The sequence below is a fragment of the Rhamphochromis longiceps genome, linkage group LG14, assembly GCF_057381845.1.
Source record: "Rhamphochromis longiceps isolate RC_006_pf linkage group LG14, R_longiceps_female_GT1.1, whole genome shotgun sequence".
Lineage (NCBI taxonomy): Eukaryota > Metazoa > Chordata > Actinopteri > Cichliformes > Cichlidae > Rhamphochromis > Rhamphochromis longiceps.
In genome coordinates this window covers 37,599,696-37,624,640 of record NC_140570.1, presented here as the reverse complement: position 1 = coordinate 37,624,640, position 24,945 = coordinate 37,599,696, and the positions used below count along the sequence as shown (strand labels likewise).

General features: G+C 42.3%; 1 protein-coding gene across 5 annotated transcripts in view; it reads right to left on the bottom strand.

The window, feature by feature from the left end:
* Positions 1 to 24,945, bottom strand: part of pak1 (p21 protein (Cdc42/Rac)-activated kinase 1) — a 79,993-nt gene that overhangs the window by 6,178 nt on the left and 48,870 nt on the right. For 4 of the 5 annotated variants that reach the window (XM_085380850.1, XM_085380849.1, XM_085380852.1 and 1 more), the window contains 14 exons: positions 21,151 to 21,369; positions 18,113 to 18,207; positions 16,746 to 16,893; positions 16,553 to 16,590; positions 15,460 to 15,522; positions 15,050 to 15,163; positions 13,953 to 14,187; positions 10,520 to 10,583; positions 9,284 to 9,332; positions 7,574 to 7,686; positions 5,178 to 5,295; positions 4,025 to 4,124; positions 3,527 to 3,723; positions 2,275 to 2,412 (listed from right to left, as the gene is read on the bottom strand). In XM_085380850.1, the coding sequence (XP_085236976.1) occupies positions 2,275 to 2,412; positions 3,527 to 3,723; positions 4,025 to 4,124; positions 5,178 to 5,295; positions 7,574 to 7,686; positions 9,284 to 9,332; positions 10,520 to 10,583; positions 13,953 to 14,187; positions 15,050 to 15,163; positions 15,460 to 15,522; positions 16,553 to 16,590; positions 16,746 to 16,893; positions 18,113 to 18,207; positions 21,151 to 21,343 (1,665 nt within the window). In that variant the 5' untranslated portion in view covers positions 21,344 to 21,369. The remainder of the gene's footprint in view (positions 1 to 2,274; positions 2,413 to 3,526; positions 3,724 to 4,024; positions 4,125 to 5,177; positions 5,296 to 7,573; positions 7,687 to 9,283; positions 9,333 to 10,519; positions 10,584 to 13,952; positions 14,188 to 15,049; positions 15,164 to 15,459; positions 15,523 to 16,552; positions 16,591 to 16,745; positions 16,894 to 18,112; positions 18,208 to 21,150; positions 21,370 to 24,945) is intronic. The other variant, XM_085380853.1, reaches the window with a different exon arrangement.

Genomic DNA, 24,945 nt, shown 5'->3' with positions numbered 1-24,945 from the left:
CTTTTATTTCAGACAACGAGACCTGTAACTGCACACACACACTCAGAGGATCCATTAAATTGAATTACATTTTCAACAGAGCTCCTCCTGAAACACTACAAAGACCTGCGAGATCTGACTCATCGCAGTTACACAACTCACGTTGCTCCTCACTCACACCTCCACCTCGTCTCCACACCCACTCAAACTGTCTGTCTGTGAGGCTCGGGCCTCCTCTGAAGGAGGTGAAGTGCTCAGCGTCAAGTCTAAATGGATGTTTTATGCCAAATTACAGATGAATCTGTCAGATATCTAACTTCGAGATAAGCGACGCCTGAAGGAGGAAAGCAATGCCAGTCAAATACAAAACTGCAGATCTGAATATTACTCTGATATTCAAAAGGAAACCCTCAACTTTCTATTAACTTTACATACACAAACTGGGAAAATAATAATAATAAATGTTACTTTATAGATTAAAGAGTCAAATTTCTGTTCATTCTCTGGAGGCTGCTCGTTCTTCTTATCTGATTATCTGATTTTGTTTCTTTGTTCTTTTCCGTTAGAGCTGCTGTAAAATAAGTATGAATTTAAATAGTGGAACCTGTACTTTACTGAGATATTTCTATTTTCTGCTGCTCTGTTTAAAGTGGCGGCCGTGGCTCGTCGACCAATGGGAAGGTCGGTGGTTTGAGTCTGGATCCTCCTGTGTGAGTCCTTGGGTGAGATACTGAACCCCGGAGTGAGTGTGTGTGCATGTTAGTCAAAGTGCTTAGGTAGGTGTGTGAATGATGCTCGCCGTAAAAACTCCTCAGGGCTCATTTAGAGTGTGATATAAGTCCCTGACCCTTTATTGACTGTCTGTAGTCTCACTCAGACCAGAGCAGCTCCTCTGCTGAGGTCTGATACGATGTTTTAAAGGTGGCCAATCACGGCACATTCGTTGCTACTAATTTCCAATAAAGCTGATTTGTTTTTGTGCGTCATTTCTGTTGCATCAAATCTCAGCAGTGCAGTTCGATGTCCTCCGTGTGACTGACTCACTGTTTAATGGATGTCGTTTCATTTCCTGTTTAACGTGTTCTTTCTGTCTTTCAGGTAGTTTTGGTTCTAGTTTCTCGCGTGTCTCATCGTTACAGTTATTGTGTTTTCCAATGTTTCTCATTCCTCAGTCGGTGTGTTTTAATGCTTCGCCCTTCACGGTGTTGCATATTAAATGTTTATGACTGTTTGGTGTTAAAGTTACAGGTTATATGTCCTCTGTCTAATCTCCATGAAACAAACTGTATTCAGTCACTGAGGGCTGGGATGGTTAATCAAAGGATCGATCCTGTCTGCTCCTGCCCGCCTGGCCCTGAATCCCCCCGTTTCCAGCTTTCTTTGTGCTTTTCTGCGACTCCTTCTCTAACCTATCCGGTCAGCTTTGTGCAGCTCTTTCTGTTTTCAGGAAGTTTTAATAATGAAATATTGTGTTAGTCTAACCTGGCAGAGTCCAGGATCCACACAAGGCTCATGTTGACCTTTCAGCTTTGTCGCTGTTATTCGATAAATCTGTGGATGTTTTATCAGGTAAATGTTTGAAACAATCTTGGAGGTTTAGGGGTTAAAGGATGTCGAGATCGAGTGAGCGTCGCTGCTGTCTGTTCACTGAACAGTGACACAAACCAGACATCAGAGTGTTTCCTTCCTCGGCCTGTCAGATTAATGATGCACAGATCCACACTTTAACATCACAAAACCAACTCAATAAATCATTTATGAACTTTTTTTTTTATTTAATAGCAAATTATGTTAAATCTTACATTTTACATTTACTATCAATTTTTTTTTTATTTGTATTTAAGCTCTAACTGTACATTTTTCTCCCAGAGAAACTGAAACCAAAGAGTTTCATTAAAAGCTTTTTTCTGTCAATAAACACAAACGATCGAAACAGCGAGGAACTAAAAAGAAAACGTTCCAACACAAATTCAGAGCGATAATGAATCTGGATTTATGTTTGACATTTAACATCCAGGATTTTGTTGTTTGTTATGTTTACATAAACAAATACACTCGTTTTCATATCTTAGTGAGGACATCTCATTGACATAATGCTCTCCCAGCTGCTTACTCTAACCATCAAAAATGAATGCCTAATCCTAACCCTGACCGGTGAGTGTGTCCTCACAAGTGACTGTTGGTTCTCACAAGTATGGTAGCATGCCAATTTTCTGGCCTCAGAAAGACATATAAACATGTACACACACACACACACACACACACACACACACACACACACACACACACACGCACCTGCAGCAGCTCTTTAGCCGAGCCTCTCTTCTCCACGTCCATTTCCAGACATCGGTTCAGGAAGTCTCTGAATATCGTCGACAGCTTCTCCGGGTTCTGCAGCTCCGGCGTCCCGTTGGTTGCTATGAGATACAGCGCCTAACACGTGAAACACACACAAGCAACATGTCTGTCTTCATCCCCACGAGGCAAACTCAGAGTCACAGAATGAAGGATTGGTGCCATCCAGTGGTGTCTTAAGAAATACAGAAGAAATACAGGACTGTGCAAAAGTTTCAGGCAGGTGTGGAAAAATGCTGTAAACAAAGAATGCTCTCAAAAATATAAATGATTGTTTATTGGCCACAAATATATTCTGCAGCAGGACAACAACCCCAAACACACAGCCAAAGTCATTAAGAACCATCTTCAGGGTAAAGAAGAACAAGAAGTAGTGGAAGTGATGGTACGGCCCCCACAGAGCCCACAGCACATCATCGAGTGTGTCTGTGATTACGTGAAGAGACAGAAGGATGTCAGGAAGCCTGCGTCCACAGATGATCTGTGGTTAGTTGTCCAAGATGTTTGGAACAACCTACCAGCCGAGTTCCTTCAAAAACTGACTGTCAACATTTTGTTGAATGATGAAAATAAATGATTTTTTTGAAAGCATTCTTTGTTTACACAAGTTTTCCTCACCCGCCTAAACATTTTGCAGAGTACTGTATGATCACGTGCACTGTGCTGACCTGAATACACAGAAAGATAAATCTGCCTCATTTTCCAACACCTGTATGTGTAAGGAGGCTTTTTAAAGATAAATCATAGACTTTGATACAATGTGTCTGAAAAACAGAGAGTCGTGATCCCAAAAGTCTTTTCTCTCATAAATCTGAGGATGTGTGTCTTCTTCTCTCTTCTCCAGGATCTGATAAGATACTGGAGAGAGCCTGGGGTGGTTACAGCTGGGCAAACTGGGCATCTAAAGTTTTGTCTACCAAAAAAAAACAAACTATTAAATTAAAATCATCTCAGCGTTCTCGAGAAAATATCACAAACTAACCTGGATCCATATCTGCGTCTGGACTTAAGTCATGCATGGAGTGGAGGGATTTCCCTCCAGTTGTGAAGTAGGGAAAGCGGCTGCTCTGACTAAGCAGTGCGCCGTAACACACAACTGCAGCTGTTGTGCTAATTTTGAGTTGCTGAAGTGATCTTGGCCTTTGTTCCCCTTTTCAAACCTTTTTCAAAGAGCCTCCCCCTCAGAACTCACCCTGAGCGGATTCTCGTTCAGGTACGGCGGCTCTCCCTCCACCATCTCTATCGCCATGATGCCCAGAGACCAGATGTCCACTTTGGGACCGTAAGCTTTACGGGTCACGACCTCCGGAGCCATCCAGTACGGCGTGCCGACCATGGTGCTGCGTTTACTCTGCTCAGGAGTGATCTGAGCGCAGAATCCGAAGTCAGCTGAGAGCAGGAGAGCAGACAGAGTCAGTCGATGGAAAAACTGAAAAAACATTAATGGAAAGCAGTGCTCGGTAGATGATGATGATGATGATGATGGGAAAAGAAAACGCCTCTAGAGGAAATGTAGGTTTTAAGGTCGGGCTAAAAGCAGCACACATCCAGTAACATCCCACCACACCTGCCCCCTGGTGGTGAAACGTTCATTTAAAATTGGCAGTGGGTAATTTAAAAACAGTATCGGTAACAACTGCAAAGCAAAAACAGCGAGTTAAGAGTTGACTGTAAGATTTTGTGGACTGACTGAGCTTGACGGAGCCGTCCATGCCCAGCAGGATGTTGTCGCTCTTGATGTCTCGATGGATGACCTGGTTTGAGTGCAGGAACTCCAACGCCTGGAGACACTGAAAAAACAGAAAACTATAAATTTAGCATGTAAAATATATATATTAAAAGAAACACGTCAGAATAAAATGGAGAAACTGACACTGTAACTGAAGATAATCTGAGATTCACAGGAAAGAGCAAATATCCAGCTTCATATTTTTATTGCATGACCTCGAACCTTGTTGTCAACCTCAAACTGAAACAAACTGTTTAAGCTCCTCCCCCTCTTCTGACTGGCTGCTCCTCACAAACTGAAAAACCAGGGGGCGGGGCTTCACAGGCAGTGAAGTCTGAGAATATCATATTGAGATATCCACTTTCATGACATCATACAGAGCCAACAATAAAAAAAACTGTCTAAAATTGAGTGTTTATCTGGAGCCTGAACATAGACTTTGTTTTTGAACTACGCCGTGTTTAACACCATCACAGGAACAGGAAACATGGATCTCAGGGCAGTTTGTGAAACAGTCACATGATCATTTGTCTGCCCCCTCACACAACGATTCATGCACATGTAAACAAAGTTGTTATTTTTTACTTTTAAAGGTTGAAAAGGTCCACATTTGAGGTTAGGAGGGAGGTTGGAGGGTTTGAAATCATTTTGTTGTCCAATTTAGATTTTTTACACTTGATTTGTATTATTTTCATTGGGATGCTCATTTTCATAAGTAATAACTTGGTTAGGTTTCAAAGTTAAACGCAGCTGGGTTGGGTATAGAAAAAGATGGGTTAAACTGGAAAAGTTAATAATTTGATTATTTTGTTGAAAGATAACTCCAGTGCAAATTCATTAGTGATGAACACAAACAAATTACAATTTGATGAGTAGATAATATTTATCTTTGAGACCGGGCTGATATAAAATGAGGAAAAGCAGAACAGAGTCACTTCAGGAATTTTGCTCGAGGTTAAATTTGAGCTCGTTACGTTAAATATTGTGGGAAAAACAAACAAAACAAACAAAAGAAAACATTTTTTTTCCCCCAGAAGTAGAGATGTGTTGCTTTTCTGTCACTAGGAGCTCGCGAGAGACAGCACGGAGATCTCAGAGTGAGAGCTGTTTTTACCTCTCTGCACACAGCAGCAATCTGGGCTTCATCCATGCACGTTTCTGTTACGACATCAGTCAGCGAGCCTCCGGCCAGGTACTCCATCACCACCCAGAGCTCATCACCCACCAGGTAACTATTGAAATTAAGACATTTTATTGGAAACTGAGCTTAAGAACTTGTGACGTCTTTTTCTGCAACCATGAAAAAAGTTAAACACAAGAAACATTTTTTGTTTTTTTGCTGTTCTGCTAAGAAAAAGATGCAAATGTCAGAAAATCTGTAAACTGTTTTGGCTTGAGTAATTTGGAACTTTGGCCTTAAACCTTTTCACTGTTGAAGTTTTGTTGGCATAGATGCAAATTAATCATTTTAATAACCGCCTTTCTTGATTGTTTTCTTTTCAATCGATTAATCTATAAAACGTTGAGGTCGAGTCCTCAGCTTTCATTTTTAATAGCACAAAGTCAAAGACATTTAGATCTGGGAAGGCGGTAACCACAAACACAGCAGTTTCTTTGATACATTAAACTTAAAGTTTTAGGAATAATTATTAATATTTAATTCATTTGGTAACACGATAACTTTAAAACAAGTTTTAGCATCAGATTTACCAAATTACGGCAAACAATGTATCGATGAGAGTGAAAAGTTCTCTGCATGGTTCAGTAACAATGCTCTAACTGTTGTATCAATGACAGCAGGCCAAAAACAAGCAGGACTGATAAGCAGCACCAAACAGTGTCAGCAGGTTTAAACTGTGTTTGTTTTTGAGGAAACGCGTCACACATCTGATCACTGAGACGCAGCTAAAGGTAAATCAGTTGATTTATGTTGCTCTGTGTGTGCACTGCTGAGAAACGACTCACAAATACTTTTGTGCTCTCTGCAGTTTCCCTTATGGTCTGTGTGGAAGCGTGACTAAAATCCTCAAACAGCGCAAACCGCTCGGCTCCCTGTAAAATGTAACTGTCCTGCCTTTAATACCCAACCTGGGGCTCTCCTCCTCCCTCGTCACTGAAAACAACAGTGCTCTATGATAGCTGTCTAAAAAACACACACAGTAAATCAGTGTCACAGAGAATGTTGTTTCCATGGGGATGGCAGCATTATCACCAGTCTCGCGCATTTTTTTACTGTCTCTTGAGGCAGACAGGTAACTACGGTAACCAGACACCACGCTCACAGACACATGTCCACTGGGTTACCATGGCAACAGCAGCCCCAAACCGGGTAACCTCTCAAGTCGTTTCAGTCTGAACATTTGTCAGCTGAGCTGGAGTTTCCGTGGTGACGCCTGCTGTGTATCATTTGTCCAGAAACATCTGGAGCCTCTGATTTGTTCTCCGCGTTTAAAGGGAACGTTTAGGAAACTCGCATGTTAATATTTGTTTGCACACAGTATGTAGGTAAGGAATCAACATGTGAGGAACAATCAGGTTTTTGGGTGGCACTCAACGGTGGGAACCTCCCCTGCTCACTACGGAGTAAATCATTCAAAATGGCTCTGAAACGACTTCTTTTATCAAGAGAAGAAAAAATGATTAAAAAGCAACTTTTTAATCCAGGAGAAGAACAGAAAAATGAAAGAGAGACGAAAACTCAAAGTGTTAGTGATGAATCTGTGTAGTTCATACGAGGATGAGGGGGGTTTACGTTGCCCCTGTTGAAATCTACACAGATTTTGCATTGGTGAGACAGAGAGAGATAATGTGCTGCAGTGATTCATGCAGCAGTTACCCAGCAGACATCGACAACAGAGGTCCAGTCACACCGGCTCTTTTTACAAAACAAGAAAAGCTAAACACATCATTCCATTAAAAAAACAGAAATTAAAGCATGCATGTTTTTTGTTTTTAGTAAAAAAGCACTTGATTGGTCGCTGGACTCCATTAAGAGAAGACAGGAAATAAAAACCCAACAAAATAATCACCAGCTCAGCTGCAGCTTCTAGAAAGTCTCATCTGTCAGCTTTAATCTTTCTGAACAGGAAACAGGAAGTGCCTGAAACGCTCCATGCTTACCAGCCTGTGAGGCTCCGCTCGTACAGGGCAACACCCACCCAATAACATTTAAACATGTTAAATATGTGGTGACATGCAAACATCTCATCCTTTAGCTGCTCTGTCCCTGAGGAAACACCTCCTGGAGGTGTCCAGGAAGTTCCCTTGACAGGTGCATTTTATTGTGGAGTAGTTGCACGTCTATTATAATAGTTTTGTGTTTTCTTTTTTTCTATTTTAATTTTTTTTAATTACTTAAGTGCAATGATGAGGTTAACACTGACACCACAAACTGTTGCAAAGCTCTAAATCAGGTGTTGTGAAAATGTGAAACAATGTAAAAGATTAAAACTGGAATTTTAAACCGTGACGTTTTCCCTCAGCGTGGTGACGCGTGATGGCGTGCCTCACCTGTCCAGGTAGTTGACTATGTTTGGGTTCTTGTTTTCCCTCATCACCAGAATCTCGTTGATGATCAGCTCCTTTTTCGGCTGCTGCTGCAGGTTCATCTGTTTGATGGCAACCTTTAGGGAGAAAAATAATAGAGAGAGGGAAGAATTATTATAAGGAGAAGTCTGTGTATGAGGTATAATGCAAGAGGATGACAGACAGACAGAGAAAAGGCCGCGAGGCGGGGAAGTATTTAAATCTGAAGGTAGTGAAAGGCTCGTGGCAGACATTTAAACGCGAGCACACAGACTGATCCTCAGAGAGCGAAGCTGAGGAGGATTATTCCGACAGATGAGCGAGCTGAGGGTTAAAATCAACCTGGAAGTCTCGGTAAATGAAGCCAGACTAAATCCACTAACGGGTGTTTATATCATCCCAGTGCAAACTCCATATGATCACTTCTCCCTTCCTCTTCTTCACTTCATCTCATCTGATTAAAGTCTGCACCAATCGACACGTTCTTCAAACTTCCTGCTGAGTTCGTCACGCTGTTAGTTTAGTTTAGTCTGAGACTCCGTCTGGGGAACGAATCAAGGTTTTCCTTTAAACTGGCCTTTCAGACTTCAGGGCGTTTAAGCCTCAGCAAAAGGACTACTTGTATTCTGGGACAACAGGACATCACACAGACTTGAGAGCTGGCAGGTTAAAGACCAGCTGGTGTCCAGTCTGACTGAGACGTCCTCGCTTCTCTCTTTGAGGAGTCCAGTCCTCAGATACAAGCACCAGTGCTGTCAGATCTACTGTGGAAGGCTGTTTTTAAGAGAGATGAAACAATAGAAAGAGCAGTTTTGTTGCTTGTTCACCATAAAGAAGCCAAAGTGTGTCGATCAGGGAGGTCAAACTCATTCTACACTGTGAGCCACGTACAGCTCACTTTGATCTTAGTGGGCCGGACCAGAGAAAGTCGTCTTTCGGTCAGTGTACAGAAGTTTAACTACACATTTAATCCCTGAGATATTCTCAAATGAAAAAATGAGTATAATTTCAACACTGCATCTCAGTTTTTCTACATGATGAACAAATGCTGCTTCGGGCTGGGAGCAATAATTGTGTACAATTAAAATAATACATTTATTAGCTCACTGTGCAGATTTGTTATTATTGAATCTTTTTTTTATTACTTATTTACTTTGGTGTTGTATGGACGGCCGGGGGGAAGTCATAAAAATGTAAAAAGTATAAAGTTACAGGTTAAAGTTAAAATTTATATCCACTTTACATTTTCCGTTCAGTGGGCCAGATTGGAGTCTTTGGCGGGCTGTCTGCCCCCCGGGCCTTATGTTTGACACCCCTGGTGTAGATTAACATCACACAGTGGTTTCGTTTTCCTTCTGTTTGCTTCAGGTGGCGCTGATTTACACATTAAACATCTGCATGTATGTCTGTGTATCCTGTAAGTCCCTATATCGTTATGACTGAGCGAGAAAACACTCCATATAAAATGTTGGTAAAGCCACGAATAGTTGGAGGTGAAATCTTTTATCTCAATTCTTGTCCAAACGTGGACGTTTCGGTGGGACGTCTGAGTCGTGTTTTCCACCTTTACTGTGCACATCAAATGTCTCAGCAGCTACTTGCAAGATTTTAATAATGGTCAGTATTTCCTTTGTATCTGAAAGAACGGAGAAATGTGAAGAGGAGAAGAAAATCATGCTGAGGACAAATAAGTACCTCCTGTCCTGTGGCGACGTCGATAGCTGTGTACACCGTCCCAGACGCCCTGAAACAGACAGCAGAGATCCTCAGTTAAACATCACACAGCAGGACTGGATCAGCTCATAAAGGTCATAAATCCTTTTTTTTTATCTTCTTTATGACGGCAGGAAAGTTTTTTCTTTGTTAAAACCGCAGCTTTCAAACATTACAGCTGAGCCTCTGCTGCCTTTTATGACCTTTAAATGTAGTCTTTAAATCACAAACGTCCATCGGCAGTTAATATTACTTTACATTTATACCTTCTGAATCTGCTTTAGTGACATTTTAAAATAATGAAGACACAGATGTTTCACCAAAGGAAGCTGAAGTGCAACAAGAGAAACAACGATGGAAAAATAGCAAATAATCGTTTTACGTTTTAAAGTGAAACATTTGGTTGTTTTGCTTTTTGTTTTGGAGCCGGCCTGGTTTCCACATCATCAGCGACTCACTGTGATGAAGTTTGGTGACTTAAAGCACAGAAGCAGCATTTATTCAGCTGTGTGTATCTAAGTGACTTATATATCATGTTTCACCTGAGTATCGAAGGATCGTAGGGGTCTGAAAACGATGAAGCCGGGAGTCCGGTGTTCTCGCCGGCTCTAGTGAGCCTTGAACCCTGGTCAGCTATCGAGCTGATGGGTAACAGACGTCTCCGAAAATGTCGGAGCGCTTTTGCAATTATATGATATTTGAAGTTTACACAGCTACATTCTCGCCTGAAAATATCTTAAGAGTTTATTTTGTGACCCAGATAGAGTCATATTAAAACTAAATAGCTGCCGCCATTGTTGGGAACTGGAATTGGCTGGGCTGCGCTATGAATTCTGGGTTGGTTGGACCACGAAGGATACGCCCGACCTGTCCTTCAAATCTGGGGAAATGAAGGACGCATTTGTCGGTGTCTTCAAATTGGGACAGCCTTCATCGCTTGGCTGTAACGTAATCGGCCTTCAAATTCGGCCTCCGAAGGATGCGGCCTCGGAATTGGGACACAGCAATGGTCACCTCCTGCTCCAGAAATCCAACATGGCGGCCGACAAAGCGTTAATATTAAGACCAATGGAGTCCAAAACCACAGGGGAACATCCATCATTTAGGTTCAGTTTGTAGTCATTCAACACCATCACGTACAGATTGTACTGTATGAATATTTATTGTGTACATGCTAAGATTCATGTTTCGAACACAGATGGCAGATTTTGGACTCACCCCTGTCCGATCTTCTCAAATCGTGTATATTTCTTCTTGGGGTCGCCCACACTGACGATCGTCCCTGAGTTAGAGGAAGGACAAAGAAAGAAGAGAAAAATCTTTTATCACAGCAGCTTTAAGGATCTGCAGGAAAACAAATGATAATAAATAAAAATAAAAATCAGGCCCTCACTGAGAGCTGAAATATTTTTATATGCGGATTTACAGAATCGCTGAATTTGGATGGATAGAAGAGTCGCGTGTCTTTCTATCCATCCTAGTTCTACTCTACGTTCATCACACTGAGGTCGATGCAGCATGCTGACTGGGAGGAAGAGCAGAGAGAAGAGAGGTGGAGAGCAGTAACGAGCGATGGGCGGGTCAGAGATAAAACAGGACGTGAGAAAGGTCAGAACTGTAAAGTCAGGATGGAAGAGACAGAAACAAAGAGAAGCTCTGCCTGCAGTTCAGAATTACAGGACAAAACTTTAAGTCACTCTTTTAGGAAATGATGGAAAGATAGGACAGCCAATCAGACGTGAGGATTGGACAACTGGGGGCGGGACAGAGGATATCAGGTCTGTCGATCAGAAGAGGCAGACAGACGTGCAGTATCCTGGTCTTACCAGCAGAGGGAGACCTGAGCACATCTGGACAGGCGCGTGGCATGGTTCAAGAAATATATACAGGCTCTTACTCAAACATTCAAACATTCAAACATTTCACTGCAGCGAAGAAAGCTTTAAAACTGTGCTCACTTTAAATAATAATTATTACATAATTATTATTTAAAGTACTACACTTCTGAGCAGAGATGAGATGCTTTAATGTGCTGGTTTATTTAGGTAGAGCTTTTTATTTTCTCCATTAATTCTCCTTTTGTACCGGTGCACTGAATCATTTTAGTGTTTCAGATTTTAATCTGACAGATGCAGCCTACGATCAGGGTCACAGGTCAAAAAAAATCAATCAGTGCCTCCCACCTGACTCAGAATCACCTGATTTCTTTCAGATTAATGCTATTATTATGTTCAGACTTACAGGCGTTACAGGGGGGGGGCGATGAAATGTGTTTTAATGAATATTTATTTGGGATATTTGAGTCCTCGTAGCTTCAGGAGATAAAAACCAGTGAGTTATTATTAACCTTCCTTTTTAATAGAAAAACCTCACAGACCCTAAAAACCTAAAAACCTTTAAATCAAGTAAAAAATAGAATAAAATCTCCTGTGTTTGACTCTTACTCTCATCTGGCTCATGTCAGCTGCCAGAGTCAGTGGAGAATATCTGCGAGTCTGCAGGAAAGTTCAAATATCCGTTCATATCTGTGGATCACTTCCTAGAAAAAACAGACCGGGATCTTTTATTGTTAGTATCCGCACAGCTCTGTGGGGTCACGCAGGGGGCGGTGGAACCAGAATATGAAGATTTGTACTTCCCATAATAACGTTTTTCACAGGAACAGCGAGCGAGCGCAGGCGGATATTTTAGTTAGCAAGAAGTGATAATGTTATATAAGTTCTTTCACTTTGCTTCACAGACTGCAGCCCTTCAAGCACAGCAAAAAGCAAAATCTTTCATGGCGATGGAAAGTCTGAGCAAATGAAGCAGAAAACAAGCTGCCCACAGACACACGTGGAAGAAAGGAGGTTTTTATGCTGCTACGCTGATGTCGTACTCATAAATGATGTTAAACGTGAAAATAAGAATCAGTTTGCTGAAATCAGCAGAGAGACGAGCCCAAAATAAACTCGAAGCCTGCTCTCTGAGGGAAGCTGCGCGTGCAGATAAAGCGATGAAATGTCCTGTCACGACTAAGAGAAGCTAAAATTAGCTCACGGACACTCTGCGCTCTGCAGCAGGTACATCAGAATATGGATGGATTATCAGGACCACAGGCCTCAGACTCAAACCTGCACACTGAGCCTGCACTTCCTAACTGCAGAGTTCACCCTGAGATTCACACCGCTCCTCTGTTAGCTTCCATATCTGACACATACAGTAAAGTATGCACAAACATTTATGTCTTAATAAAACTGCCGTCTGATCTACAGCACCGACTTTCATTGATCAACTTGTTAAAGTCCACCTCAGGCTGTTCAGGCGAGCTCACTCTGAACATGTTTAAAAAGGACCCCTCCCCTCGGCTGGAAGCATCAGACACTCTGAGCCGTATTTGTTTGGAAAATGCTGAATGTGAATCCGTAACCAGGAACCTTTTTCCTCCACAGCAGATATCAGAGGGTGCAGTGACCTTCCCTCGCACTGCTGCTCCGTCACCATCGCTCATCGCCCTGTGACCTCTGGCTAGCAGCATTAGCATCCAGGACTGTGGCAGCTTTTCTCTCTTTATGCTTCCTCCCTGTCGACCTGCAGCCTACGTCATTATGATTTCATTCAATCAGCTTATTTCTAAAGCATTCAAACCATTTAAAAAATGTTTCTACATTTTCATAATGTAGAAACATTTTTTAATGTACACATTAAAGAACACTAAAAGGCTCTCTGCCTGACTCCAGCTCTCTGGGGATCTGCCCCTTTGTCCGAGTGGTAATCTGTCTCTGTCAGAGGTCAGCGACCTGCACACACATTAAACATATTTGAGGCTTTTAATGAAGGTGACAAAGCCTGTTAATGGCAGCTGAGCCGGTCAACATTCCTGAAAGTTACGATCCAGATATTTTACCACGTGTGATTATTCTGCAGTGCCTTAATGCCTTTAAGCATGATCAGACAAAGCTCAGCAGCCACTTTGAGTCTGAGCTTCTGTTCTTCATCTGTACGACGGCGGGATGAAGAAAATGACCTTTTTTATATTAATTTCTACAAATTGCTGAACCTCAGTTTGTGCTGGAGATAAATGTCTGAGCAAACTTTTTAGGGAACGACAGTTATGTCTAACTCACAGCACGAAGGGACAACAAACTGAGTCCAGAAACAACAATCCAGCGCTGCCGGCACAACTTTAAAGCGCTACAGAAACAGCATGCTGCTCTTTTATACAAAATCTTTGACGCCACCTCAAAGCTAGGCGGGTGACACCGACACGGAGCTTATGCCGAGTCCAAACAACAGGACGCAGCTGAAGAGGCTCGCAGGCTCACTCGCTGTCACCACGTTTATCTGTGGGCTGTGTTTTTAAAGCTTTTCTGTTTTCAAACTCATCAAAACTAAAGAGTTTTCAACTAAACTGAAATGAAATCTCACTCTGGAAACTAACTGAAACCAGACTGAACAGAAAATTCAAATCTAAAAATAATCAATAAAAATAACTTTGCTAGCAGGTGTGAGCCATGAGCCCTCACAGCCATTACTGTGTGGAGTTACAGCTGTTGCCCAAATCTCAGCACAGCTCCGTCAGTCAGGGCTGAATCTCCACCTCAGCACAGTAACCGTTACCGGGGTCAGATTTGTCGTGTTAGCGTGCTCCGAGTGTCTGAATGAGCCTTACGTAGCTTCTCCAGGATCTCCTCGTCAGACATCTTCTTCTTCCTGGCTTTGTCCTGTGGGTGGGGCAAGGAAGGACCAGGGGCGGGGCTAGCACTGGGAGGGCTGCTGGGAGCTGCTTCTGCAGGTTGGGCGGGGGTGACGGCGGCGGCCGCGGCGGTCGGTGGAGAGATGGGTGAGGTCGCAGCATCTTTCGTGGGAGGAGGAGGGAGGGGCTCGATCACTGAGCGAGTGTAAATCTGAAAGATGAAAAAAGTCACTCCTGTTTTTATCTGTGGTGCCAAATAGACGTTTAAAGACGAAGCTGAAAGACATTAAAACAGCTTTTGTTATCTGTTCATCTCTTTTTGTCCACAGGCCTCTGGAACATGGACGTGGACATCAGTGAGACACAGTTTAAATAAAGGCTGATTTTCTGTAAGCCATAAAAACACTGGAGAGTGAATCTAAAGTAAAAGTAATGAGTTTAACTGAGGCAAACACACAACACAGCAGTGTGTGTGTGTGTGTGTGTGTGTGTGTGTGTGTGTGTGTGTGTGTGTGTGTGTGTGTGTGTGTGTGTGAGAGAGAGAGAGAGAGAGATGGTGAGAGTCAGGTGCATGAGACTCATCACCGAGGAAACTGCAGTGGCGCCGTGGAAACAGCCTCTCAACCGCAAACTGTCTGAGTGAGAAGCAACAATGTGTGTGTGTGTGTGTGTGTGTGTGTGTGTGTGTGTGTGTGTGTGTAGGTGTGTAGGATGAGATGAAACAATGTTGCCTGACAACAACAGTGACAGTAAAAATCTGTCATTGTCTTTGATGCCAAAAATTGGAAGTTTACTATAGTTGTGTGGACCAACAAAATCCAGGTCCCCATGGGTTTGAAGGCATTTTTGAGACTCAAAATGTGGTTTTAGTGTCAGGGTTACAATTGGGTTATGGTTAGGTTTAGGGTAAGGGTTAGGGTTTAACATTCGTTTTTGATGGTTAGGGTTGCGGTAAGCAGCTAGAGAAAACATTATGTCAATGAGATGTCCCCATAAGATATGAATACCTGACGTGTGTGTGTGTTAAGCTCGTATGTGCAGTGGCAGAAAGGCGACAGCGTTTGTGTTCTTACTGATTTGGTGTGCTCCGGTCGGGGGGCGATCACCGGCGGGGGCTCGGCCTCGTCTTCGTCCTCATCCTCAGATACGGTTGCTATGGCGGGTGTCTCGGACACGGCCTTGGAGCTCTGCGTGATGTCACAGGGAGAGAGAGGGCGGAGCCTCAGTGACATCATGGTCACATGAGCCACAAACGATACCAGACCCATCATCGCTTCCTGAATTTCCTGCCACTTCCTCTACTGCTTCACTGTCTCATCATACAGAGGAGTCCTCCGGCCCGTCTTTAGCTCTCCTCCTTCTTCTCTGATTTCAGCCTCCCGCTCTGTCTTTCCACCCTGTTTTCCCTCCTCTCATCATCACTGCTGTCTGAAAGCTCAGGTCACATCTGGCTTCTGATGCCACTACATGCCACACATCCTACCTTTCTATCCCTCTCTTCCTCTCTGTCTCTCGCTGATAGTCTGACGCTCGGCTGGTGGCCAAGCTGCAGAGACAGGGAAACGGTGAAAGGAGGAAAAGATGCTGATTCACAATGCAGAGAGAGGGAGAGAGAGAGAGCGGGAGGAAGAGGAGTGCCATCATCCTCCTCCCTCTGTCTCTTATTCTCACCTTTACAATTGGGTTTAAATGTGTCTTTCAGAAAACACACACACACTGCGACAAAAACAAAACATCCTCATTCATTCAACAAGAATTTCTCAGCTTAAAGCTCGAGTCTGTCGTCCAGCAATAACGCTGGCTCTGTATTTGAAACCAGGAAGGACACCTGTGCCATAAGATGCTCAGAAAAAAGCATTTATTCGTTTATACTATTATCTAACAAGAAAAAAGTAAAGTAGACTAGCTCAGTAAAATATATTACAATCAAAAACTGCTCAAAAGAAAAGCACTTAGTTAAATAAGATGAAATCAATAACTTTCTAAACAAAAATCTAAATAAAATATGTAAAAACCGGAATATATACAAGAAAAATAACTGAAAAATACATTTGCCTGCTTCCTGTAGGGGGCGCCACAGCGGCTCATCTGCCTGGTCCCGCATCCTCCTCTATCACACCAACCTCCTTCACTACATCCACAAACCTCTTCCTCGTTTCCTCCTGCCTGGCAGCTCCATCCTCGTCATCCTTTGTCCAGTTTATCCCAGTTTAACCCTCTGTACACACCCAAACCAGCTCAGCCTCACTAATTTTGTCCTAATTTTAATCATGAACCTCCCAGTTAACATCTTCAACTCTCCCACAGCCGGCTCAAACACAGCTAAATAAAATATGAATAAAATCCAACATGAAACTGTGTAAAGTGTAAAAATGAGTGAAGTAGAATCAATTTTTGAATTCATTTTAAATAGCAGGGTGTAAAAGGCAGTTTCAGAAAATGACCTGTTGGCTTAGGTAACAGCTAAACTGATGGAAAACATGCAGACGCAGCTAATAATGAGAGGAAGCCTTCCTCACAGTGCTGCCTGTATGTGGCTGTGTGAGAGAATAACGCTGTGACTGAAGAGGTCTCACCGTTGTGGTGGAGGAGCTGAAGGCGTCAGCAGTTTTATCTGAAGGAAACACAACACAAACACAAAGTTGAGTGTTCAGAGCAGATTGAGCTTTTAGGCTCTGAGGCTCATTGTTTGAACTTTGTTTAATGTGAACTGAACGTTATTGTGAATGCACGTAGGCGATGGGAGCACAGCGGGGGGGTGGGTCTTACCAGTGAAGCTCATGTACTTCTGGCTGTTGGTCGTTTCTTTCGAGTCGTAGAACTTTAAAACATCGAGGACGGCCTGAGGGTTCTTCTTCTGCTCCAGCTTGGTGATGTTGGATGTCTGCAGAAGCCGAGCCCACTGCTCCGGCATCCCCTGCACACACACAGATAAAAAATATCAATATTTTATTCATTTATTTCTATGTGAACTGTATTATTGTAGTTTACCTTTGTTAATGGCAACATTAACAACACAAATAACACAGCAAAGAGCAAACTCTGTGTATGAAAAATGACGCTAACAGTGAAATACTGAAACCCTTGTTATTCTCAGAGTTTTAGCATTAAACTGGATTTGCTGCTCACAGAACATCTGCTGCCATTATAAGTTTGTATCTCTGTGAAACACCAACTAATGTGAAAAACACGGCCCACTGCACGAGAGTGTTCCCTAAACAGGCTGAAAGATTCAAGGTCATTCAGCAATTTTACAGCAGCGTTGTGGATATGAATGCAGCTTAAGCTAAACTTAGCATTAGCTGATAACGTATCGCAGCCAGTATACCAAAGCTGAGGCTTCAAAATGTGAAGTAGAAACCATCGAGTGATGTCCTGCTTTTACATACAGTCGATGACTACAGTAAGGAACACACACACACACACACACACACACACACGCACACACGCACGCACGCACACACACACACACACACACACACACACACACACACACACACACACACACACACACACACTTCTTCGAATCCTAGCAAGGAAGTCTTATCATATTTGTACTTCAGCCACAGATCTGGGTCACATCTCCGTGTTTTCTGTCTCTTTCTCTACTCATCTGTAAGAATCAATCCATTGCACACACTCTTCCACTTCCTGTTCCATCATGTCTCATATCCACCCACCCATCCATTCATTCGTGTATTTACTGTCTAAATTATATTTAGATTACATCAATTTGAGCAGGAATGTTCATCTGCATGTAGATGTGTGGAAACCTGGAAACCACACACACACAGACACACACACACACAGTTAACTCCCAGCTAAAAGAAGTTGGTCAGGCGGACCGAGTGAGTCAGTGAAACAAGGCGTCTTTGTCTAAAGTGATTATTTAAAAAGGTTCATTTGCCAAGCATTTGTGTCTGTTAGGAGCTGTTTCATACACACACACACACACACACACACACACACACACACACACACACACACACACACACAATGAGCATGGGTTCAATTAAAGTCTGTAAACAGAAATAAATACCAAATACCACAAAACACACTGTGGTTGAATCTGATAATTTTCTTTGTATACACAGGAGAGGAGACACAGACACACACACAAACACACACACACTTACAGTGAACTCCCCGGTAACAGCATCAAAGCCGACATGGATGGTGTGTTCGAAGTCTGACGGCAGAGAGATCTCTGGGCGCTCCTTCCTCTTATAGGCTGAATGACAAAGGAACAAAAAACAAACACACTGATTGATTTTTTTAAAATGTTGTAATAAAACACAGAACAGTTTTCCACCTTAAGGACTCTGGATTATCCCAGGATTTATTTCCGTTTAGAATAAATAGACACTAAAGAGCAGCAGACCCAAAAACAAGTTCTAACTTGGCGTTGAAAGGTTGCAGAGGAGTATCTGAGATGCTGGTTGCACCATTTCGATAATGATCCCGGCTCTAACAGAAAATCCTAAATGCAGCCCTTCATGAGGGGAACAAAGAGATTCAGGTTCATTAAAATTCCTGAAAAGATCTTAAATCCAGAGAGGATCACTGAAAAGAAAGAAACAGTGGGACAAAAGTTCATGCAAAACACGGGAGAGAAAATCAGGAGGAGACGGAGAGAAAAGTACAGAAACAGAGTGTTTCAGAAAACGAGCCAACACATGAGACGCCGCATGTTGGAAAGAGCGTGAAGATCTTCTGGGGAATCATAACTCCAGTGAGAATCACACGCAGCAGATTCCTGTGGATGGACTCACACTGACGCAGGACCACCAGCTTCCTGCAAAGCATCATGGGTAATCTGTGTCCAAGTGTGTGCACGTGAAACACATCAACAAAAACAGTTTTCCTCCAAAGATGAACCAGCAGCAGACGAGTAACAATCAACCAACTCCGTCTGATAATCTTTAAAAAAATAAATGTTTTGATCCAGTTTTTACCACCTGTTGTAGATTTGCTGCTGTCGTTGGGATCAATGTTCTGTTGCACGATTGAACATTTGCCAAACTTTAACTCATGGCCTCATATTTGACTCTGGAATATTTTGTTATACAGGGGAGCTCACGGTCGACTCGGTGACCGCCCAAATCATCATCCCCCATCACTGCAGTGGTTTTCTCAGAAATGTGTAGCTGTGCATTCAAATCTCCACTTTAGTCCCTGTTCCAAGTCTTTTAGTTTGAGTAGATGTAACTTTGCATGCCATGCCGCCGTGTTCTTATTAGAGAGAAGAGGCTTTCTCTTCCAAACATTACTCTACCCGTTTAGTGTTTTTCTAATTGTACTGTCATGAATTTTAACCTTTAACATGCTAACTGAGACCTGTAGAGTCTGAGGTGGAGCTCTTGGAGTTTCTGCAGTTTCTCTGAGGGCTGAGGCTTCACCCACTAGTTATTTTCACAGTATTCGCTCACTCCATCTTTAAGGATTCACTAGCTTAGCTTAGCTCGTAGCTGACTTGCTAGCAGCATGGCTCCTTCACCTCTCCCTCCTGCACTTTCCTGCTTTGTGAGTGAGATGTTTGGTTTCCTTTAGTAGTAACGATAAGTGTAATAACTGTAGCCTGTTTGCAGCTTTGGAGGCCACGATCACTGAAAAGGAGACCCGGCTTTGTCTTGAAAAACCCGTCGCTAGCCAGGCCCGGTTGCGGCAGATGACCGCCCCTTTTCTGAGCCTGGTTCTGCTGGAGCAGGGGTAGGGAACGTTAGTCCTCGAGAGCAGGTGTCCTGCAGATTTTAGATCTCACCCTGGGTCACCACACCTAAATCAAATGATTAGTTCATTACCAGGCCTCTGGAGAACTTCATACATGTTGAGGAGCTAATTTAGCATTTGAATCAGCTGTGATGGATCAAGGACACATCTAAAACCTGCAGGACACTGGCACTCGAGGCCTGGAGTTCCCTGCACGATCTGATATCGTCGTGTTGGTGTTGTTCCCAGATCATCATACTAAATGTTGTTCCAGGATCAACATTGCAAGTGACCAATCAGAATGTTGTGACGTCATACTTTTGCGACTTCGGGAAAAACCGCCGTAAAACAAAAAACTGTACTTAAGCTGCGAGAAACCGCCTCTGTCCGCCGATCAACGGACCCTGATCCTAACCCTAACCGTAACCCTTTAATAAACGGTAAGCAGAACTGATATTGTCCTTGCAACATTGGAATTTCATAAATGCACGAATGGCTTGGCACGCAAAAGAATAACGCCACAACAATGTGATTGGTCACTTGCAATGTTGAACCTGGAACAACATTTTCATGATGATCTGGGAACAACACCAACGCGACGATATCAGATCATCCGAGTTCCCTACCCCTGTGCTGGAGGTTTCTTCCTGTTAAATGGAAGTTTTTTCTTCCCACTGTCGCCAAAGCGCTTACTCGTAGGCGGTCATATGTTTATTAGGGTTTTCTTTGCATCATTGTAGGGTCTTTACCTTACATCATAAAGCACCTTGAGGCAACTGTTGGCGCTACATAAATAAAACTGAACCTTCTGTCAGTAGGGTCTGATTTTGGGGGGACTTGGGTGGGGTGTCCACTCCTGAGAACACTGTGGTGTTGTGTTTACACAGCTGAATGCTTTTATAGAGGTCCTCAAACGTGCTGATGATCAGTTATTCAGGTGCATTTTATTAGTAGCACCTGGCTGCTATTTACCCTCTAATGGAAGCAGGATGTGCTTAGTTTTTCACCTGACTGCATAGAGTCATGTGACAATGTTCTTCTTCACATTACTGCAACACGTTATCTGTAATTTTAAGAAAGCAACAAGCTGATGCTGCTCAGCTCTGTGGTGTCTGTTCATTGGACTTCTATTTTGTTTCAAACTTGTTTTATTTGCTTCGTCTACATTTGACAAATTACACATTATGGAGTTAGCTGATCCTTTACATTTTAACTCCAGCACCTGTTGGGGGTCAAAGGTCAACTTCTTTAAGGATTTTACAGGATTAAAGCTGATGAGCTGTTACTCAGTATCAGCTGTGGATCAAGAGAAAGGTCTCAGTGTCTGATGGATTCTCACAGATATTTATGACCCCTAGCTTCTATTTCAGGGATGAATATGTTAGCTTATGGGTTTAATTTGTTGTTAATATCAGTACATGTTTATTTAGTTTGCACACATGCACCCTGCGGCATCACGACTCACTTTTATCGCCTCCTCCTGTCAGGATGAATCGAATGGAGCGGTCTTTCTTCTTCTTGTCCTCCGGGTTTGGAGGGAGGGGCTTGGAGCCATGGTTGAGGGGGACGGGGTCCTTGTTGCAGGAGCCAATCATGGTGCTGGTGTTCCTCATGGGCGGAGCTGGGGGCTTGTCCTCGACCTCCCCATTATCAGACATCTTCAGATAGGCTGCAGCCGACGTTCCTGTGCACCAGAGAGGCCAAAGTCAGAAACACAAACTCTTCTTACAGACGGACTTGTTTTAAATCTGTCAGCTCTTCAATATTGATCTGACACAAACAAAAACAATATCAGCTGCTTACTAATTATGCTGTTTTTATTTTCTGTCAAAATAACAAAATCTCATATCACTGCATCTCCCGTCTCTACAGCTCAGCGCACGCGGTCGCGTTTCCCAGTAAATTGAAACTCTTTACAAGACGTTTTGTGGTTTCTCATAAAGAGAAAACAAAGAACCACGAACACTGAGATTAAATGTTTCCACCACATTGTTAGCTTCATCAGCTTTAAGCATAGCAGATCATTGATCATAAAAAACAACAAAAATGGGTGAAAAATCAGTACGAATAAAAAAAGAAAACTTTAGGTCTATTTGCTCACTGAGCGAGGTTGGTCGGAAGATGACTAAAACATCGCGTGTGCTGACTCAGACTTAAATGCAGTCTTGGTAAAAAGATAACACACACACAGTACAATAATATCTCACAGTACAATAATATTGAATGGGTTGCATTGTTGTATTTTGTCATGTTTCTCAGGTCTTTGTCTGAATTTCTACGAACATTATTGCTAAGGATTGTCTTATTGCATTGGAGTCACACTGGGTTAAATATGTACACTTGGGTTTTAAGGGGTATTTATTATTTTCTTCTTTTTTTGGGTTGTATGGAAGCCCCAAACGCAATTTCATTGTTCTTGACAATGACAATAAATAAATAAATACAAATACAAATACACACACTCGCACGTACACACACACACACACACACGCTCGCACGTACACACACATTTCGTTCTGTACGTACAACCTGGAGGAGGCGCCCACACAGCTGAGCGGAGAAGACGGACATTTTAATGACAAGTTTTACCACAACGCCCTCATACAAAAATACACAAAATCACACGCACAGACTACAACACAACCTGCTCGGCTAAATGCTCCACTGGGCACAGGAACCCACGAGGCCAGTCTATTTAGGTCAGAAAAACTCAGAATGAACCACGATTCATACTATAAATAGAAATAACCCACAGTAACAAGAACAAACAAACTGCTGTGTGTCTGTATCTCCCTCAGTTTTGGTGTAGCTAAGGTGAAATCAAAGCGTGTTTAAAAGGCTGTTTCAGTAGTTTAGCAGCACTGCCGCAAACACAGAGAGAAAATTGAATGTTTCAAATCTGTAGATCTTTTCTTCTCCCCCTTTGTACACTTTCTTCGGGCAATCGATCCCAGGTGTGGATTATCACAGCCACAGCGAGAGGAAGCAGTCCCAGTCCAAGTCAAACAAACTCTCCAGCGGTTTGTTTGTGGTGGGAAATTGATCCGACCCTAATCTCACCCGGTGCTGCAGGTTTGGGTGCAGCAACTTCTCTGACCAGATGCTGCACTTTAAACACTACTTCCCTGATATTCGTGCAGACGGTAGATTTTTTACTGGCATGTACAGTGGCGTGTCTAGAAAATTTTTGTTGGGGGGGCCAGGTAGGGATTTGGAGAAGGGTGGCAGATGTAATTGGCAGATAATGTTTAAAAATAATCCTATAAACCTAATAACCGAATGAGCTTTTAACTAGGGCTGAACGATATATCGCATTTGCGATAATATCGCGACATGATCAAGTGCAATTTTCTAACCGCAAAGGCTGCGATTATACTCTGGACATGTCCAAATTCATGGGCTGCATCCTCCTGAGGCCGCATTTGTAGACCGATTACGTCACAGCGACGCGCCGAAGGCTGTCCAAATTACTACCATATCCCAGAATTCATAGCGCGGCCCAGCCAAACTCCAGTTTCCAGCAATGGCGGCCGCTACTGAGTTTTAAAATTACTCATACTAATCTTTCAGGGTCACAAAATAAACTTTTAACATATTTTCAGGCGAGAAAGTAGTTGTGTAAACATCAAATATCTGCTCGGTTTATCAAGATATCCCATATTTGCAAAAGTGCTTCGACGTTTTCAGAGGCGTCTGCTACCCACCAGCTCGACAGCTAGCCGGGAGCTCGAGGGTTACTGATGCGGCCGAGAACGGCACAACTCCCGGCACATCATTTTCAGATCACCGCGGAGTTTCGCTGCTCGGGTTAAACGTAATATATAAGTCACTTAGACAACCTAAAAATGTTATTGTTGGGCTTTTTTCAGTGTTTTGTTTGTTCGTGAGTAAATCGGTTTGGCTGAGATTAAAGTTATTAGATTAGATAAAATAAAACTTTATTAATCCCCCGGGTGGGTTCCTCCTTGGTTTTCACACAGCTGACTAAACGTCAAACAGAAAACTTATTAAACAGAAGTATGAGACAGTCGAGAATTTACACCAGTGTCTGGTTATATTTTAGATAGCAAGAAGCAGACGGCCGAGTTTATTAAACTCCACCGAGACAGCGGTGACGCTAATCAGAACTAGACCGTCCAATTTCACGCCTTTAAACTTTAAAGGCGTGTTTGTGTGTGTGTTTATACAATTGCTATTATGTTTGCACTTTATGTGTAATGTTACTGACTGCAGAGATCAGTAAGATGTGTGTATTTTTTATTTATTAGTTTTATTTATTTAATATTATTTTTTAATTGAATGACTGTCTAGTAGTTCACAGATGTCGAAAAACTGAGTGTGGTAAAGCCACTGATTTTGTTTATGTATATTTCTGCAATCTGCACATTGTACTGACTTTCATTTTAATGTTTACACCAGGGTTCCTTGCCAGCACTTTATGCTCAGATGTTTGTAAGCTAAAAATAAACTATTGTGTATGTTCAAATATACTGTTGTGATTGAAGAAGTTAAATAAAAATGTCAGTCATCAATTCATGCATCACCTCATGTCATCATAACAGAGGTCTGTCTTCCAGGAAAGAACAGTTTAAAATTAATGTAATATAGTATTGGCCATACTATATGATGTATTGCTTGTCTTTGTTTAATAATACAGAAGACAAAGACCTTAAAAAATAATCGCATATCGCATCGCAATCGCAATATTGGGGCAAAAAAATCGCAATTAGATTATTTTCCATAATCGTTCAGCCCTACTTTTAACTCTTATTAGAATGAGATTTTAACCACTACGGTGCAAAGTTTTTAGATACTGCGTTGATAAAGTACAAGAGATACAATCAGTGCTTTGTCAGTGTTTACTCAGCATTCAAGGACAGCAATATTTGCATAGTATTTTTACTGACATGTAGTGCACATATGTTTTGGGCAAAAACATTTTTGAATATTAAAATACGAACATTTGTAACAAACAATTGACAAATTAGCCAATGCAAAACTTTATCTGCCTGTTAAAAAAACAAGATAATCTTCTCACAAACTGGTGTTTGATTTTGAAACAGGAAAAAAGTGGGGAAACAACTGAAAAGACTAACATTTGAATAAAACCTTAAAGCAAGTAAATACTTTCTATGCTGCCTTATGGTAAACTTTGGTAATATTGATAAAGAACAACACTGGCTGACGATGAAATCCAGTCAGCTGGCATGGTGACACTGCCAGTATTAACCTGCAGGGCTGGACTGGGACAGAAAATCGG